Below are 19037 nucleotides of genomic sequence, written 5' to 3' on the forward strand. Positions count from 1 at the left end.
ACAGATTTACTTCATTAGCTCTCTTGAGGGAACAATAAATCTTATTCCTCTTCCTGGTTAAAGCCCGCATTTTGTTTTTTTCAAAATCTGGTCATCTATTTAAAAAATGTTTTACACCTTAATTTTTGGGGGGCATTCTGTGAGGAATGTTCTCCTGGATTTGTTTCCATCAGTTTTGTTTCTTGGTTTTGTTATGTTCAGTTCCGAGTTGTTCCCCAGTCAGACGTTAATGATCACCCACACCGGCTTTAGTGTATTCAAGTGTCTGGTTTTCAGTTCTTCATGGTCAGGTCATCTGCTCTGCTTTGTCACCTTGTCAGTTCTTCATAGGTTTTGTCATGTTTACATTTATTATGCTACATTTACACCCGACATGTGCCGAGTGTTCGAGAACGCACATTCTTGAATGTGTGTTTAGCCCATGGTGTTCACACTGGAAAAGCAGGGTAGGGCTTCTTCTTTTTCTTCAGTTTACTAGAGCTTGTGTGCCACCTGCAGTTGGAAGAGGCCTTGTGCAAAATGTCTAAGGGATGAAATCTCGTGAATCTCACCCCAGATCTATTCTTTCACAGCTCTATTCTGATATGCAAAAGATTTGGTGTCGTAATTCCGGCCGGTCAAAAACCGCAATTATTAATTTCTTTTCCTTGATCAAGTTTCAAAAAGTTGGCATTTCAATAAATTAAAGTGGACTACATTCATACGTCACTATCAAATCAGAGTCTCTGATTGGTCAAATTTGACCTAGTTTGACTTTCAACAAGATATTAATAGCCGTACATTTTGTACGTAGAGGTTGAAAATAGTCTTGGAAACTTGCACAGAGATGCGTTCTGAGTTTTAAACGCGGATGCCCAAAAAGTGCATATACATAGACTTTTCATTGGAATTGGTCACTTGAACACGCGTTATTGAGCAGTGTGAACGTAGCTGTAAATGTTTAGGCTTCTGCCAGAGAGCCTGCTGCATAATGGGTCCTACTTAACCACCAGTTTGACAGATTCTCAGTCTTCAGCTTCGCTCGACCTCATTCTCCCCTCCTTTTTTTTTTATAACAGGCAATTATTATTTGAGGTTTCTTTTTGTCTTTTTCACCAACAAAAACCATTGTGTATTTCATTCCAAGCATTCTCTGTGCTAAATTACATTTGCCACATACACACACTCAAGTTCATGAGGTGGTTGACTCAGAAAAGAAATCTACTCTGGACTCCTAACAATAGGAGAGTAAATGGGTAAGAGATTTTACAGACATGTCAGAATATCACAAAGAGGAACAGTAAAGTTATGGTAACTAGAGTATTTTATCCGTGTTGACCCACTAACTGTGACATGTGTGTTTAGTCAACCATAATCTGGACCAGGGAAATATTTCTGGAAAGGCAGAAGCCTGGGATCCAGCTTTTGTTCCCCTTTGAGCTATGAGGGCTTTCATTGCCTTTACTCTTCAATGTCATTGTTCAATTATTGACCCAATGATGAAATGCATTTTTAAAAAGAGTGATTTTCCAGCAAACCTTTAATGAGTTTTCCCCTCTTACAAAATAGGGCCAGTTACTTTATTTGTTGGGGATTTTAAAGCATGTTTTCGGCTTTATGATTTTCACATTTTTTAGCTGTTTCCATTACACAAAACTTTATTGTAATTCTAGTAATGTCGAAAAAACACAATTTTGCAAATACATTGTTTTTAAATGAAATCATAGTTTTGCAAATAAACAAACCAGCTCAAGCGATAAGTCATTCAAAACATGGTGTCGGATGTAAACAATACATTGATTGACAGCAGATACATTCAAATTCATGGCACAGAACTAGCATTAATCAAAGGAGATGTCTGCATCTTGTTCAGGCCATGGAGCGGCGAACTCCTCCCACGTGAGAGCGGCCAAGGATTAAAGATTTTGGGAAATGATGGTTGGTGATTTTACAGAGGAGCTGTTGATCCAACAATTCTGCATGACACACTCAACTTTTCATGAGCTGTGTGATGCTGTGGGATCTCTGGTGATGCCCGCTCTGCGGCACCCAAGGCAGCCAGTTCCTACCAAGAATCACATTGCCATCTGTTTGTTGGTCGCGTGACTCATTTAATTTAAAAGAAGTGTTTCCATTGCAGTTTTGAGAAATATGTCAATTTCTATAAGACTCAAAAACTGCCTTTTCCAAGTGCAAAAACTTGTTTTCAATAAATGCGATTTTTTTCTAAATCGTCATGTTTGCATTAGGCCAATTTATTATCGCAACTCTAATTTTCACAATTTAATGGAAACAGCTTCTGTTGACATCCTTGTTGTAAGTTACGAAAGAACAAGATGTGGGGGAAAAAAAGAGGATAATGTGAGAATTTTTAGAAAAAGGACAGCTTCAAATGATCAGACAATGCAAACCTAAGTATTTTGTGGCTTAATTAAGGTGTTTACTGTAAATACCTCCACTTCAAATGCAACTTCAAGGCGTTTTGAGGAATGTGGGGTGAGGGCATCCTGCAGCCTCTATCTGGCAGACTCTCAGCTTTAAGTCCATGAGTGACGAAGTAACTACTTTTTTTTTTCCTTTGGAGTGGGCAAATAGGGGCTTCATGGATGTAGTGAACCAGGACATGAAGGTGCAGAGGAAAGGCTTAGATGACCCCTTAAGACAACAGCAGAGACGAAGACGAAGATCAGAAGAGGTAGAGAAACTTGAGCAAATTGATGCCTGGTGCTGGAACAGTGAATGTCTTGTAAATGACAGCTCTTGGAATCTCTCTGATTTTTATGCTTTAACAAAGGGAGGGGAAAAAAAACTCCCCAACATGGAAGAATAAGAATATCAGCAGGCAAAAACGGGGAGCTCAGCTTTTAATTTCTTTACAAGGTGGCTGATAAAGAGATACTTCGGGCAGACAGTGCTCTTTTTCTTTATTAAATAGAAGCTGCAGGGAACAATTCTTAAGTCATATAAGCAGTGAAAATCCCCCGTGGGGGTGATAAAAAAAGATATGAAGATGACTTTGAAGCTTTTTGTTTTATTGAAATAAGAGCTTAAAAGCATTATCTTAGTGAATATTGTCTGATCATTAGTAGTGTAGTTGGAGATCAGAGGAATTATGCTTGAGTACAAACTAAAATTAAAGCTTTGTGATCAAATGGTCAGTAGTCCACTGCACAGGGAAGCCCATAAAATTACATATTTACTTCATTGTGCTATCCTAGACACTTTACCATTGGGAGTTGGGTCATCTAGACCCACTAGACAGTGCGCTGAACCTTTTTCCTTCAATGATTTGTGATCTTCACTGGTGTCCATGGTTTACATGAAATCTTTCCACCTTTATCCACCTTTGTCATGGTAGGGAGAACATGTTAATGTAAGGGTGGGGTCATCTAAGATAGCACAAGGGTTATGCTCCTATGGGAGATTCCATCTGAACATCCCATTTACAATGAACTTTTTCTCATTAACCTTTAGTGAAAATAGAAAGGAACACTGGCAATGATGATAAATAGAAACTAGTTGAAATGAAATGATCATGGATTTAAAACAAAATTTCAACTTTAGTACTTCAAAGCAGAATTCAACACCAATTAGAATTCAGTTTAGCATTTGCTTTATTTTAGCCCATGCATATTACAAAAGTATTAGAAATGATTCAAAGCACCAGTACCAGTCACAGTCTTACTATAGTAGGTAACCATAGTCTGTAAAAATGCATTTGTAGCACTTTGTCCAGCAGAATGTCTTTTACTCCTCTCTGAGTGACAGTATCGGGGCTCCAGCTTTCTATTTTTGTCCTGCTGACCAGCGGGCGGCCCATTAACATTAAAAGACCTGGCTAGCCTCGCTGTGGAAATGAGATTTGTCTTTTTTTCTCTTCGCTGTCTCACCTGAGATAAGAAATCTGTAAAATGTAAGTCCCTCAGTGTAAAGCAGATAAGCTAATAGGTAACATCCGTTCATGTCTCGACATGATCCTCATGTGAATAGTGATGGAGCAAATGTTGAGATATTTAAGTATTACCTAAAATAAAAATCATAAAGAATGATAAGTTAATCTTACAATGCCTTCACAGCTAATTGTTCAGTTTATTAAATAAACACAACTGTAGGTTTGAAATCCGTGTATATAAATGTATGGTGGTCCTGAAGAGCAAAAACACATTGAAGATCTCAAAAGCAATAAAAAGAGCAAAGCAAAATTCCAGAAACCAAATCAATTTGAGGGAAAAAAAAAATATATATATATATCAAACTAAAATGAATTGAATTTTTCTGAGATCAAAATGAAATGTTAAAAAATGAAGCACAAGAAGAAAATGTGAAAGGTAGGTACTATGGAACATCGCTGATTCGATGGTGACGTTTATCCATCATTTTAACCCAAATTTCTTTGGCTACTGTATATGGCAATCCTGGAAATCCTCCATACTAATTGTAAAACGTTTATATACTAAAAGTATGCAGATATTGAAGAGGCATTTGAAAAACTCAAACATTATCAACCAAGTAGTGATGTCCCATCAGACTTAATTTTTCCAATGGCTTTGTTTCTTTATTTTTAACATTTAATTTGGATTTGTTGAAATTACTTTAGTTTTCCGAAACACTTAATTCTTATTTGGTTTCATCTTTTTGGAATTGTGATTTGGTTTCGGAAACTTTGTTTTCAATTTTAAAATGTAATGTTTTATCATTATTTGTTTCGCTTTTTTAATTGTTGTTTTGATCTTTAATGTGATTTTGCGTTGAGGGATTTGTTGGTGTGATTTGTACTTCAGGCTAGCTTATAAAATCAGACCCCAAAGTTAATTTTTCATATTGAGAGAAAACTCTCTTCAAAATAGATGAATGTTTGCAGAGGGGATCCTGCTGATGAGATTTACAGCATGTTACTTTTTCCCCCTCAGATAAAGCATTGCCTCTGTTCTCTGTTAACGGACTATTGTAGTAATTCTCTCTCTCTCCTGTTATCAGTGATTTGACTGAAATAATTCTGTGTTTTCTCCATATTTGGATTGTTGTTTTGTCGTGTTTGAATGTTTTTAAGATAATTTGAAATCACTTTATCTCTGCTGAAGTACTGTCTGCACAACAAATCCATTTTTCCTAAATGCAAATATGTAAAGTGAAAATATAAATCTGTCAGTTGTTGCTCCACATATCAGGCATTTTTTAATTGTTTTCAACATTCAGAACTAATCAAGAGAACAAGAAGAGGTCGCCTTCATAATTAACTGAGGAATTTACTCCACACTGAACTGTGCTAATTCCGAATTTAGCCAACACATCAACCATGGCAGGCTTCCCCTTCAAAAGATTGTCAGTGTACATGCATTCATTTTATATGTATTATAGAGATGGTTTTAAGGGGGCCTAATATAGAAAGTCTTACAGTCACATCAGTGGAAAACATACAAATAAAGTGTATATAATTAACAGAGATTATGCCCTTTCTAATGATGATACCAGTGTTTGTTTGGGGGGGGGGGGCACAAACAACACCGACTGACAGTCTCAATTCTCACAAGTTTCTTTTTCGCCTTAAAGAAACGGTGAAAAGTGACATATTTTGGTTACAAATCGACACTTTTTGAACAAAAACTTCATAAAAACGATTACTTGAACGACCAGACTAAGCACCTTAGAGGAGCAACCAACTGGCGAAGAATGCTGGGTCTGGATCTCCTTATGAAGGCAGTTGAGTTGAGGAGTTGAGTGTTCACAGCTGGTGATGATCGGGGAGTAGAGCAGAAAGGGGAGGGGGAGGAGAGACTGCCAGAGGCACCATGACAACAAAATTGCCAATCTGATTATAGTTTAAAGAAGTGGTGTCAAATATGCGGCCTGTGGGCCGTATCCGGCCCGCCAGCTGGTTTAATCCGACCCACTCATGAAGAGTAAAAAATTAAAGGATTTTTTTTTTTTTTTAAAAAGCACATTTCTAGTCCATTCCTGTGGCGAGTTAAGATTTTTTAAAGAAATAAACGAAGAGCGCAACTCCGCCACTAGGGGAAGCAAAGGAAAAGCAAAACAGGTGAAACAGCACATCTCTGCACGTGCCAAGGCGAAAGCTAAAAGCTCTGCGTCTGGATAAGACGATGAAGCTGTTATTTTGCTTTTATGTCCTGGTCCGGCCCACTTGGGATCAGACGGGTTGAATGTGGCCCCCGAACCAAAATAAGTTTGACACCCCTGGTCTAAAGGGTGCATGATTTCTCTGAAGTGACTTCAAAAGTTGAGGGTAAAGCAACAACCAAATCTACCTCAGTTGTTTTGGAAGAAGACAGTTCTTTGTCTCACAGCAGCTCAAATCCAAATCGTGGTCTACCGTCAGAATTTCTCCTCTCTGCTCCATTATGGGCTCGGGTTTCATCAAATTCAACACTATTAAGAACCATGAATAACTTTTAAATGAAAATATTTGCATACTGTTCAATATTCATTTTCAAACAACATGTCGCTGTGTTGTGGGATTAGAGGCAAATGAGTTGCACACTAAATGAGGGTTTTTCCTGCAAATATTTGACTGTAAGACAGCAATGATGAAACCATGTCATGGTGCAAACCGAGGCCTGCAGCACTCCAAGAAATAATAGAAATCATTATAGCAATATTACATAAATGACAGAAATGGCTGTGTTTTGAAAAGCACTCTCATGAGCACCACAATGAAGATTAAACACAGCTTGGAAGAAATAACGTGCTGAGATATAATTTTGCTGAAGGCTGACGTTGTTTACACGTATTAAAATGTGATAGAAAATGTAGTTTTCTGTATTTTTAACATGTGCTAGTGACATTTTTCTGACAACGAAGGACATGTATTAGGAAAATTAAGCCAGTTATTCAAATCATTGGGAATCGGGACAGAAGGAAATATGCCAAAAGAAAAAAAAGTGTATCTGTTACTTAGAAAATAAACTGAGCAGCCAACAGCTCTCCTTGCACTGTTTCATGCTTTATCCACTTGCAAGGAAATTTGCTAAGCTGGGATCTGGTTGAAAACCAGTACAGCTATCTGGCTGTACAGATAGCTCCAATACTGGTCGCCATTTTTGTTGCATCTGGAATGTTAGGTTTGGGTTGTGAGGGGGTGAAAACTAGGAGGAGAGCGTGACCTGAGTGGGAATTAAATGTTATTGCCATTCAATTATTTTGATGGCATTCATCCAAAAGCCAGCTGTACATCATGTTGAGTGAATGTATATTTACAGTATAACTAAAAGTTCCAATTTTTCCATGTAAACAACAACAATAAATTTAGGTTTTCCCTCCTTGTTCCTGCACCTTCAGCAAGAGGCGTTAGTTAACACACTCCCTCAGGCCTTTTGAGTGATGGTCAGCTGTCTGCAATTACCTGCTGCCTCACACCAGTGAAGGCCACAGCATGACCTTGGTGTCAATCAAAAGGCTCATCTCATGTGAACATATGAAGACCTTTGACACCAACATGCATCGTTACACAGATCCATACCTACACCTTTGACTTGTGTCTACTGCGCCGCTGAGGTCACACCAACACAGAGCCAACACGAACCAATGGCAGAGATTCTGCTCTGTTTGCCATTATTCTGCTCCCTTTGCTTGCCTTTGACAGAAATACAGCCAAGAATTATGGATTCAGTCGAATAAAAAAGGAAAGTTAGAGGCAACGGATGCAAGTTTTACAGTCAAGACATGACATGCACTGGTGGTGACAGTGCATGATCAGAGGGCATTGAGCAAAAACAAAATTACACTTTTTTGAATTGGATTTAGCTAAAACTTATCAACTCTGCACATGTCAGATACTGGTGGTGCAGTAGACAGCTCAATCATAGCTGACGGGAAGGGAGGCCGGGCTTGTAGAAGAAATTAACTTAAACCTGGAAAATAAACTAAGGGAACAATAAAAGAGTGACAAAACAAGTGATCTTACAAGGAGGGACTGAGAACCCATTATATTTATACTGAGGACAGTGAGCAGAAAAGAAAACAGCTGTGGATATTTTGCTTAATTCTTGTGTAGCTCTGACACAGGGAAAAAACAAAATAGACCATGATTAAAAGAAATAAATATTACAGATAAAAAAGCTAACGAAACAAAACACATTTTTCTATTAATTTCAAATCCACTTCATTGTGTTAGCTATGAGCCATTAACCAGTTCGGCAGGAAAAATTCATAATTGACCATCGATCTATCAACTTCCAACAATGTACATATATCCCACAGTTGTAATGTGGACATACATTTGAAAAAGAATTGTATTTAGATGCAGAAAAGAAATGTGCCTTCAGAAATCCATCTTCAACATTAAGGGAATTTTTATTTTGATCATTTTTTAATAGGTGAAAAAGGAATTCTATTCTTTAAAAATTAAGATTTCCAGGACTTCCCCTTCCTTCGCCCACAAGTGGCCGGGATAGGCTCTGGCAGCCCCGTGACCCCGAAAGGGAAAAACGGAATGGAAAATGAATGAATGAAAGAAAAAATTCAGATTTAAAGTTTGGTGTTAACTGATATCTCATCTTTTTATCCATTTGAATGGGTAGAAATGCAAACTGACCAAACAAGGCTTTGAATAAGCTCTAAATTGAAGAGGAACATCAAGATTAAATGGTATAACATGAGATAAATGATACGGTCCAACTTCAGTTATAGTTAAATCCCCTCATAGGGCTTTTTCAGCGCTGTAGCTTCATTTCGCTGTGAAAGAAGCTTAACGGTGCTGTAAAAGCCAAAACGAGCAGAGATTAAACCCTGCTTACGGTAATTCTTTCTGTGTCACCAAAATTTGGTGTGGGTTTCATGTTTCAGTCTTCCTTAAAATAAAATAACAGTGAGAACAGAATTTTATTTGAATAACAATTTAAACGGCAAAAAAATCCATGAAACTTAGATTCTAAGAAAAAAAAAGTTTCGCATTTATTTTTTTAATTTCAGGAGTAAAAGGTTTAGCAAAACAATGAAAATGGATTAAATGCTTATGAAGTTAGAGATCAAGAAGGCACAGAATTAGGATAAATTATATAGCAAAAAACCTCTATAGCTAAAAAAAACAAGATTTAATGTAATTTGTTGGCAAAATTTCCATTTCTAGTTGTTCTCAAATAATAGAAACATATTTCTTTACTAGAAAATGCAAAAAAGGACCTTAAAAATTAAAATATATTGTCAAAATTCCTCTAAATTGAATCATTATGTTTTCTAATTCATTTTAATGTAGAAAAATTCACATAAGATCTATCTATCTATCTATCTATATATAGATATATCTATCTATATATAGATATATCTATCTATATATCTATATATCTATCTATAGATATATAGATAGATATATATGTATATATAGATAGATATATATGTATATATAGATATATATATATATATATATAGATATATATATCTATATATATATAGATATATATATATAGATATATATATATATATATATATATATAGATATATATATATATATATAGATATATATATATATATATATATATATATATATATATATATATATATATATATATATATATATATATATATAGATATATAGATATATATATAGATATATAGATATATATATATATATATAGATATATATATATATATAGATATATATATATATATATATATATATATATATACACACACACACACACACACTTTTAGGGAATATGCAAACTGCTACTTTGACTTTAAACTGCTTCTTTCACTTGATCTTGCTGTACATTTAATTAGACACATTTCCTCCAATCATTCTTCTGCCTTCAGGCTTGCCTGGAACATTATCAACTCAATGAACAAAATCTGCATTCACCCCTAAATAAAAAGCCATTCCAGGTGATTTACACACCTTTTTTGATGAGATTGTAGGGTGGATCAAGCTCATGTTTTGCTTTTTGAGGCTCTCCTGCTATTTTTGGGAACTGCTTTGGAAAAATGAATCTGCATTGATTTTACATGAAATTGTTCTGAGATGCTGAAAGCCTTTTGCTTTTTTGAAACTCTTGCATCATTTACTGGGAATCTGTTTGGTTTTATTGAGACTAAGGATTCAAACCACATTACAAAGCTTCCTTTTATTAAACCCCACGATATAAAATCTTCAGTTGTGATAGAAACTAACTGAATAAATAAGCAGTTTTGCTTTTCTGTCATATGAAAATTGAAAACGTGGCATATAAATCTGACAGTTGACCTGCAACAACCTTTGAGTAATCACTCAGTTAAATAAAGGCAAACAACTAGAAATATAAATGTCAAACTGAGATATTACTCCTGTAGTTTGGCATCGTCTCCTGTGCAGTGACAATTTTGGATAACTTGTTAAATTTCCAATTTTGATGAACATTCATACATTTTGTTTTGATTTTTTGTTTCTCATCATGTAGGATTCAATTTTTAGGAAATGAGTTCACTCGTTCTTTTAGGTGGATTCATCAATAGATTTTCATCATTTTGTTCCTCCAAATTCTGTTTTGCTTTTTTACTGTCAATGTGATGAGTCAGCAGGAGTGTGGCTTCTGCTGCACGATACAATGAACCTGATGGATGTGACATTTCCAACAAGAAGGTGGTGAGAAATGTAAGAAGAGCAGTCGTTCTGCAGCACACTAATCACTCCTCCCCTCCTGTCATCCTCCACTCTTTGTATGTTTATCCACCCCTACCCCCCCCTCCTTGATCTGTCTCCCCTCTCTCCAATGTTGCGCTCCACGTCTGCAGTCGGATACCGAGTTCTGGGATAAGATGCAGGCGGAGTGGGAAGAGCTGGCGCGACGAAACTGGCTGACAGAAAACGAGCAGGCACAGATCCCTTCCTCCGTATCTCCACACGAGAAGGTTACTGGCTTTTAAAGGTTACACTCAGCATGAACACACGGACTCCAACGCTGAAAAATACTCTATTCAAAACCTCTGGTGTAAACACAGACACACATCCTAAGGCAGCTCTTAATTAAATCCAAAATATTATTTAAAAAAGGGACAAGTGACTATATTAAGTGTCTCGTGCACTCTAACAAATAAGAATCATATATTAAAGAATATCAATGCAAATCAGACTTTTTTTTCAGTTGTTTTTGTCTTTGGTTTGAATTTTTCTTTTTTTGTATCACAGAATCGGTTTCAAGTGTTTTATTGCTTAAAGTGACAAGCCTCAGTCACAACTTCTCTTACAGGTGGTTACGGGCTGTTCGTGGGTAAAAAATGGGCAAACCTGAACAGAGTATGCTGGTGGCCTGCACAAAATTTTAAGATCATAGACCGCTCAGTGAGTCTGTAGAGTGGCAATATTCATGCACATTTTTTTCAACAGGGATGCTGAGAGGGACATGTCACAGTGAACACTTAAAGGCATTTGACGTTCAAGAAGGTGCATTTGGCCCATGATGTTCTCACTGGACAAGCAGGGAGGACCTTCTTCTCCTTATTCTAATGTTTACTAGCGCAAGTCTGTCACCTACAGTTGGAAGGCGCTTTGTAGAAATTGTGGAAGCGGTGCAAATCTCTGAATTTGGGCACGATTGCAGTACTTGCAATGGCAAATACGGATTACTGTCATGTCAGGAGACATGGTTTATCTTTGTTTGAAAAACAAATGTAGATGTGGCGGCCGTGGTGCAGCGGTAGGGCGGTCGACCCATGATTGTAATATCGCAGGTTAGATTCCCGCCTTGCACGCCCATGAGTGGAAGTGTCCTTGGGCAAGACACTGAACCCCACCTTGCCTCTGGTGGGAGGTTGGCGCCAGTGTTCGGCAGCGGAGCCGCCATCAGTGTGTGAATGTGTGTGTGCATGGGTGAATGGGATTGTGACTGTAAAGCGCTTTGGGCCTTCGAAAGAGGGTAGAAACGCTATATAAGTATACGCCATTTACCATTTACCATGTAATCAGGCTGTCTGGGTTAACCAGATAAACCAGTTATGCTCCGAGTCACTACCAAATCAGAGTTAAAGTTTGACCCAGTTTAGCTGGTAACGCGTGTTCAATGTCCACACGTTTTGTATTTGGAACCCGAGAATGGTCGTAAAAACTTGCATAGAACACGAGTGTTTTGAGACTAAAACACTCGTTTTGACGCTCATAGAAGTGGCTGCTTGAATACGTGTTGTAGAGGGCGGTGTGTATGTATCTTCAGAAAACACACAGGGGTAAGTAAGGGTGAAGTAGGTGAGACCCAGGCACATCATATGGATTTTTTTTTTTTTAAACCCACCCCCAATTCTGGTCAAGGTGCTCGTTAGTGCTGTTCACGTTACACTTACCACACGCCACACGATAATAGTTTGTTCCATTTTCATGAGCCCCTGAAGTGAGCGTGCGAGCTTCAGGAACTGAAAGACACACCTGGGCTCTCCCTAAGATGCATCAGCTCCTCTGTTTGAGCCTCCACAGACCCGGATAACCAAAAAACCTGCAATACCCAGAAGGGTCAATTCCCATATGGGTGCTTGTGATTAAGGCTTTAGTTTGGGTCACAACCAACTCTAAAGCTGGAACAGCTTCAAAACAAAGCGAGCAGAATCTGACATGCAAGTATTGTGTTCAGCAAGATAAGAAAAGTTTGATGGTAGATCACAAGGTATCTGGGAAGATGAGACTAAATTTAGAAATCACTGAAATATATCACATTAGTGTAGGAGGAATCTTCCTTTTTTTTTACTCAACTTAAACTAACTTAAATGAAGTCACTAAAAACTGACTTCATTTAACTTTAGCATTTGTGAATTATTTTTGTATTAATTTAGAATGATTATGTGTTTTTGTTTCAAATGACTGAATACAAGCTACTATTCGAATAACCACGACAGTAAAAGATGGTTAACTAAAGAGCGGACTCTTCCTTCAGACCAATCATGCAGGTACATTCCTTTTGACTTCCTGATTGATGCCACCTGTCAAAGAAAAATATATTTTAAAGTCACAAAGTCCAAAAGCATGAAACACACCAGGGTAATTTGAGTTTTTGAAAAGGTTAAATTTAACATTTGGAGAGAACAAACGAACCCCAAGGAGCTTGGTCCAGCTTTAATGTCATGCAAAAAGGATCAATTGCTGCTGCTGAAGCTTTGGTTCAAAATACATCAGTGCAGGCAGGTTATGCTGTGAATGATGAGCAGAATGTTCATCGCCCTTGTTCTTCATTTAACTCAACTTTATTATCTTTTTTCCTCCAACAGGGTTACTACTTCCACACAGATAATCCCTATAAAGATTTTCCTAATGCATTTGAGGAGGGACTGAAGAAGTCTCGAGAGGGAGACCTGCCAAATGCTGTGCTTTTGTTGGAAGCGGCCGTCTTGCAGGACCCAAACGACTCAGAGGTGAACTCGTTTGATGCGTGCACATTTTATATGTCTGTGTAATTTCCTTATTTAAACATGAAGACTATCATATTTGCAGAGGCTCAGCCTGGGTCCATGTGCAGCATGGGTTACCAATAAAACCGCTGCACAGACCCACGCAGCTGCACAGTCTCATCTGGGTTTTCAGCGCACAACTAACTCTAAATCCAGCGCCACTCATTCGACCTCACGCTGTGCAAAGCTACAGACCACGGGCCGCGAAGCTGATTCAGCAGGCAGCAGCCACAGGCTTGACGCTGATTGCCTGTTAGAGGACAGGGATCCCCCCCCCCATTCTAAAAATCGTTGTTTCCTGTAAAATACTGAACTTGCCATTGATGAGAATTTCCATTTGCCCATCAAGTTAAATAATGGTTCATTCCACTTGTTCTGTCTCCTTTTATTATCCTCCCAATTTCAAAAGCTGTGACCTCTGCCCGAGCCGAAGAGCAAAGCCTTCATACGAAGTGCTTTCAAAATCCCCTGAAATATACAGAAATGTGCCAGATATTCTGAGGAGAGGATTATCCCATGGTGTATGGAACTAATACGATTCCAGAATTCCTTCCAGGGTGCTTAGTGGCTTATTGGACCAGTGTGAATCATTCAGAAAATAATTTTGTCCTTCATTTGAAAGAGTCAAACAAAACAGCCTCAACCCAGATTAGCCTTTAAAGAGATAACTAAATGTGCCCTTTCAGTTAGGATTCAGAGAGTAGTGATGTGTTATCAAAGTTTTCCGGTTAGCTGGGATGCTTTTGTGACCGTTCTTTTTATGAAAGGAGCCATCCTCATTGAACTAAAGTGCAGTGACTCACAGCTGTTGCTATTGTGGGTCAGTGACAAGACATCCTACATTTATTATTACATGCTGGAATAAAGGTTAAAGAAGATTCTGAAAAGCATTAAATAGATAACATGTAGATAACAAAGCATTTTTGCTTTGTAATACACAGAAATAGATGTCACAGTAATAGGATTACAAAATATTAGGGAAAAAAAGGCTTTAGCCAACTACCATTTCATTAATCTATTATGACAACAATAATCAATTTACGCTGTTAGTTGAAGTTGCAGACAACTGCAATTACAGTTGGAAGCGGGCTGTCTGCAGGTGAAAAATGGGCATATTGGTGTAGGGCCGCAGATGGCCTTTACAAAATTTTAAGATCATGGACCACCCGGTGAGCCCGTATCATATTAGAATCTTACAAGCACTTGTGTCTCACATGCACACTGTGCATACAATATTGCACATGGTCAGTCACGAGCCAATGCACACACATTACTAATGACTGGAGTGCTGCGTAAAGGGTGCCATGCGCCAGCTTTCCCTGTACGCCATTAGTGCGTGTAAATTACTTAATTCTTACAGATGTTTCACGATATGTTTACTGCATGCACGACAATCCTACGTTCCATTTTCTGGAGGTGGAAGCACAAGCCTTAAGGGAACTCCAAGACACTCTTGCACGCCTCATGATGCAGACCCCCCTCTACACAATCTAATAACACGGACAACCCAAAAGCCTTCCACGCCCATATGGGGGTTGACCCAAACGGATGCATGTGACTTTGATGGTTTGTTCAATGGTTTGTTTTTCATCATAATATTTGAATTTCTTTGACTTCCTTTTTTTACAAAACTGATTTGTTTTGTGTAGGGATGTAAAAGATCGAGATGTATCGAAAATTTATCTATTACTTAGAGTAACAGCAGTATCGGTTCAAAACCACAATTACCAACAAAGTTTTGTTGTAAAAAGGTATCAAATCAATTGGGAGATAAACAGTTTCTGGCAAACTTTGTCAGTGCCTCTTGTGCTCTCTACTGCTTTAGACGTTTATGTACATGTGATGCAAACAAATAAACGTTTAATCACAAGCTAGCTTCTACCAAGTCTGGTCATTTACAAGTGGCTGAAAGGGAACCAAACCACAGCGAGGCATAGTGTTATGCACACTAAACATATCATAGCCTTTACTTTATTTTTTACAGCAATGAAACCATACCCGAATAAATTAATATGTCACTTTTTTAACCACATAACAGTCTAAAAAGACCCAGAATGCCAGCTTTTTATGTTTAAAGCTGTTATGTTAAAAGCTACGTTAACAGCTACGCCCTTGGCAACACAGGTTGAAGAGGCCACCTCCAAGGAAAGGTCTATGTCAGTGCTTCTCAATTATTTTTTGCAAGGTCCCCCCTAGGACAAAGAAAATGTTTCGCGACCCACCTAACCCCCACACATACACTCGCTGCGGTGACAATAAATTAGCTTAGTATCCATTAAAATTGTGTAAGTATACCTAAAATCGTATCTTTTAACATTAGCAAAATAAAAAAGCAAAATGAATCCACTTTCAACATATGTTACCTTTATTTTGCCACAAAGAAACCCTGTTAAAGTCTAAAACAGAAAAATAACCTGAAATAAAAAATCTGCCATTCCTTATTTAAACTAGAAACATTTTTTACCAACTGAACCATTTGATGCTGAGAATAGTAATTCAATCAATAAATAATATTATATGTAAATTGATCTGAAACATTAACCCAGCAGCACCAATATATTTAACGTTTTTAGTCTGAAGAAATAGGTAAAAAACATTGTGCTGATTTTGTTTTTCTAAATGATGGATTGTTTATTTATGATCTCATAAAGTGCAGCTGTTTTCCTGCATTACCTGCTGTCTGTATGTCAAATACTGACACCAACTAAACGACCGGCAGGCAAAGAATACATTTATGGAAAATAAGGACACGTCATAAAAACTCTACAAATAGTTAATAAAGAATGACATTAGCATGAGCTGAGTAATGTAAAGGCACAGGGTTATCCTGGTGTTGCGCAATAGAGGCTGCACTGCCTGAGCCCACTACCCCTCCCCTTTCCTTCTATGGCTCGCGTGTGAGACAGGAGCAGCTGCAGGGATGGAAATTCACAGGTTTATGTTATAAACTCTGTGATATAACAGATAAAAAGAAACCAATAGTGGAGCAAATTATTTTCCAAGCACTGCCCCCGCCACCCCCCATTACAATTGCGCCTCGGGCAATTGACCGTATTACCTGTGCCTAAAACCGCTACTACTACCCTGGCATCGGGGCGCGCCCCACTATTTGAGAAGCACTGGTCAATGTAAACACGTGTAAACATGCGTTTCGGGCTTCCGTGTTCACACGCAGTCCCGCAAGTTTTTCGGGCTCTACATGCAAAATGCACGGCCAGTGAACCCTCATTGACTCCTAAACCAGACGTGCCAATGAAAATTGATCATGGAGGAGAAAAAATAAAAATAAAAACTTTCTGCCCGCACAGAATTATTTGTCACCAAATCTTAGAATTAGAATAGACCTGCGAAAGAAAAAACCTAGAGAAAGATTAGCACCACTTTGACATTTTGTACCAAACTTCTTCCAACTGTGGGTGGTGGACATGTATTAGTAAACATTTGAAAAGGAAAAATTATAAAAAGCTTTTCCCTGCTTGTCCGGCATGAACACCATGGGCTAGACGTGCATTCAAGAACCTGCGTTAAGTGCACTCTTTAACATGTGACCTGTGTCCTAAGCTAAAGACATTTTGTTTTGTTGCTTAAAATAACAAGTATTTACATTTGTAGTTTTAAACGACAAAGGAATACATCTAAATTGCATCATTTTGACGGAAGGTAAAAGAATTGGACTGTATTGTATTGTCACAAAGTTAGTTGAATCTTTAACATGTCGAATTGTGTACATTGTACTGTGTATCAAATTATCCATCCATCCATCCATCTTCCTCCATCTATCCTGGACCGGGTCGCGGGGGCAGCAGTCTAAGCAGAGATGCCCAGACTTCCCTCGCCCCAGCCACTTCCTCCAGCTCCTCTGGGGGAACCCCGAGAGGCGTTCGCAGACCAGCCTAGAGACGTAGTCTCTCCAGCGTGTCCTGGGTCTTCCCCGGGGCCTCCGCCCAGTGGGACATGCCCGGAACACCTCTCCAGGGAGGCGTCCAGGAGGCATCCGGACTAGATGCCCAAGCCACCTCAACTGGCTCCTTTCGATGTGGAGGAGAAGCAACTCTACTCCAAGCTCTCCGCGGGTGGCCGAGCTTCTCACCCTATCTCTAAGGGAGCGCCCAGCCACCCTACGGAGGAAGCTCATTTCAGCCGCTTGTATTCAGGACCTCGTTCTTTCAGTCATGACCCAGAGCTCATGACCATAGGTGAGTATTGGAACGAAGATCGACCGGTAAATTGAGAGCTTTGCTTTTCGGCTCACCACAACGGACCGATACAGTGACCGCATAACTACGGACGCCGCTCCGATCCGCCTGTCAATCTCACGCTCCGGTCTTCCCTCACTCGTGAACAAGACCCCCAGATATTTAAACTCCTCCACCTGGGGTAAGGATACTCCACCCACCGAGAGATGGCAAGCTACCTTTCTCCGGTCAAGAACCATGGCCTCGGATTTCGCGGTGCTCACCCTCATCCCAGCCGCTTCACACTCGGCCGCAAACCGCCCCAATGCATGCTGGAGGTCCTGGCTCGATGAAGCCAACAGGACAACATCATCTGCAAAAAGCAGAGAGGAAATCCTGTGGTCCCCAAACCAGATCCCCTCCGGCCCCTGGCTGCGCCTAGAAATTCTGTCCATAAAAACAATTAACAGAACCGGTGATAAAGGGCAGCCCTGCCGGAGTCCAACATGGACCGGGAACAGGTCTGACTTACTGCCGGCTATGCGAACCAAGCTCTTACTCTGGTCATACAGAGACCGGACAGCCCTTAGTAAGGCTCCCCGGACCCCATACTCCCAGAGCACCCCCCACAGGATGCCACGGGGGTCGCGGTCGAATGCCTTCTCCAAATCCACAAAACACATATGGACTGAATGAGCGAACTCCCACAATCCCTCCAGCACCCTAGATAGGGTGAAGAGCTGGTCCACTGTTCCACGACCAGGACAGAAACCGCACTGTTGTTCCTGAATCCGAGGTTCGACTATCGGACGGACTCTCCTCTCCAGTACCCTGGCATAGACTTTCCCAGGGAGGCTGAGGAGTGTAATTCCCCTGTTGGAACACACCCTCCGGTCCCCCTTCTTAAAGAGGGGAACCACCACCCCTGTCTGCCAGTCCAGTGGTACAGTTCCCGACTGCCATGCGATGCTGCAGTGTATCAAATCATATAAAAGGGAAAGCTACAATACTAGGGCTGCACGATATGAGGAAAACTTGCGATATGCGATATTAGTGATCAATATTGCGACAACGATATAACTTGCAGTGTATGAACAAATAGCAAAACAACCAAAAACATCCTTCCCATTTCATTGCAACAGTTTAAAAGGTATACAACAACATCTAACATTAAAGAGCTCCATCCGATTGGTCAACAACGTGAAGGCGTCAATCTGTTTGGTCAAATGCATAAACGGATATATTTGATTTGTTAAATGCTTCAAGCTGCCATAAGATTGTTTTAGCACATTTAGGGTTACCAGTTATTGCAATTTTCACAATCTTTGGCAATATGCATATTGCACAGCTTGATATCGCGATAAAGATAAATTTGCGATTTATTGTGCAGGCCTATACATAATCATAGTTATGTGAGTTTTATCCAGCTTTTTGAGTAAAATGCTGGAATCCAGAATGCCTCCTTAACAAACCCCCAGAGCTCAACTTGTCCAGCTAAGCTAAGCGAAGATGGAAACTGAAACT

The 19037-nt window shown here is 39.2% G+C and overlaps 1 protein-coding gene across 3 annotated transcripts in view; it reads left to right on the top strand.

The window, feature by feature from the left end:
- Positions 1-19037, top strand: part of pex5l (peroxisomal biogenesis factor 5 like) — a 94726-nt gene that overhangs the window by 64806 nt on the left and 10883 nt on the right. For all 3 annotated transcript variants that reach the window (XM_023954138.1, XM_023954140.1, XM_023954139.1), the window contains 2 exons: positions 10702-10818; positions 13159-13302. In XM_023954138.1, coding sequence (XP_023809906.1) covers positions 10702-10818; positions 13159-13302 — 261 coding nt within the window. The remainder of the gene's footprint in view (positions 1-10701; positions 10819-13158; positions 13303-19037) is intronic.

The sequence above is a fragment of the Oryzias latipes genome, chromosome 4, assembly GCF_002234675.1.
Source record: "Oryzias latipes chromosome 4, ASM223467v1".
Taxonomy (NCBI): Eukaryota; Metazoa; Chordata; class Actinopteri; order Beloniformes; family Adrianichthyidae; genus Oryzias; species Oryzias latipes.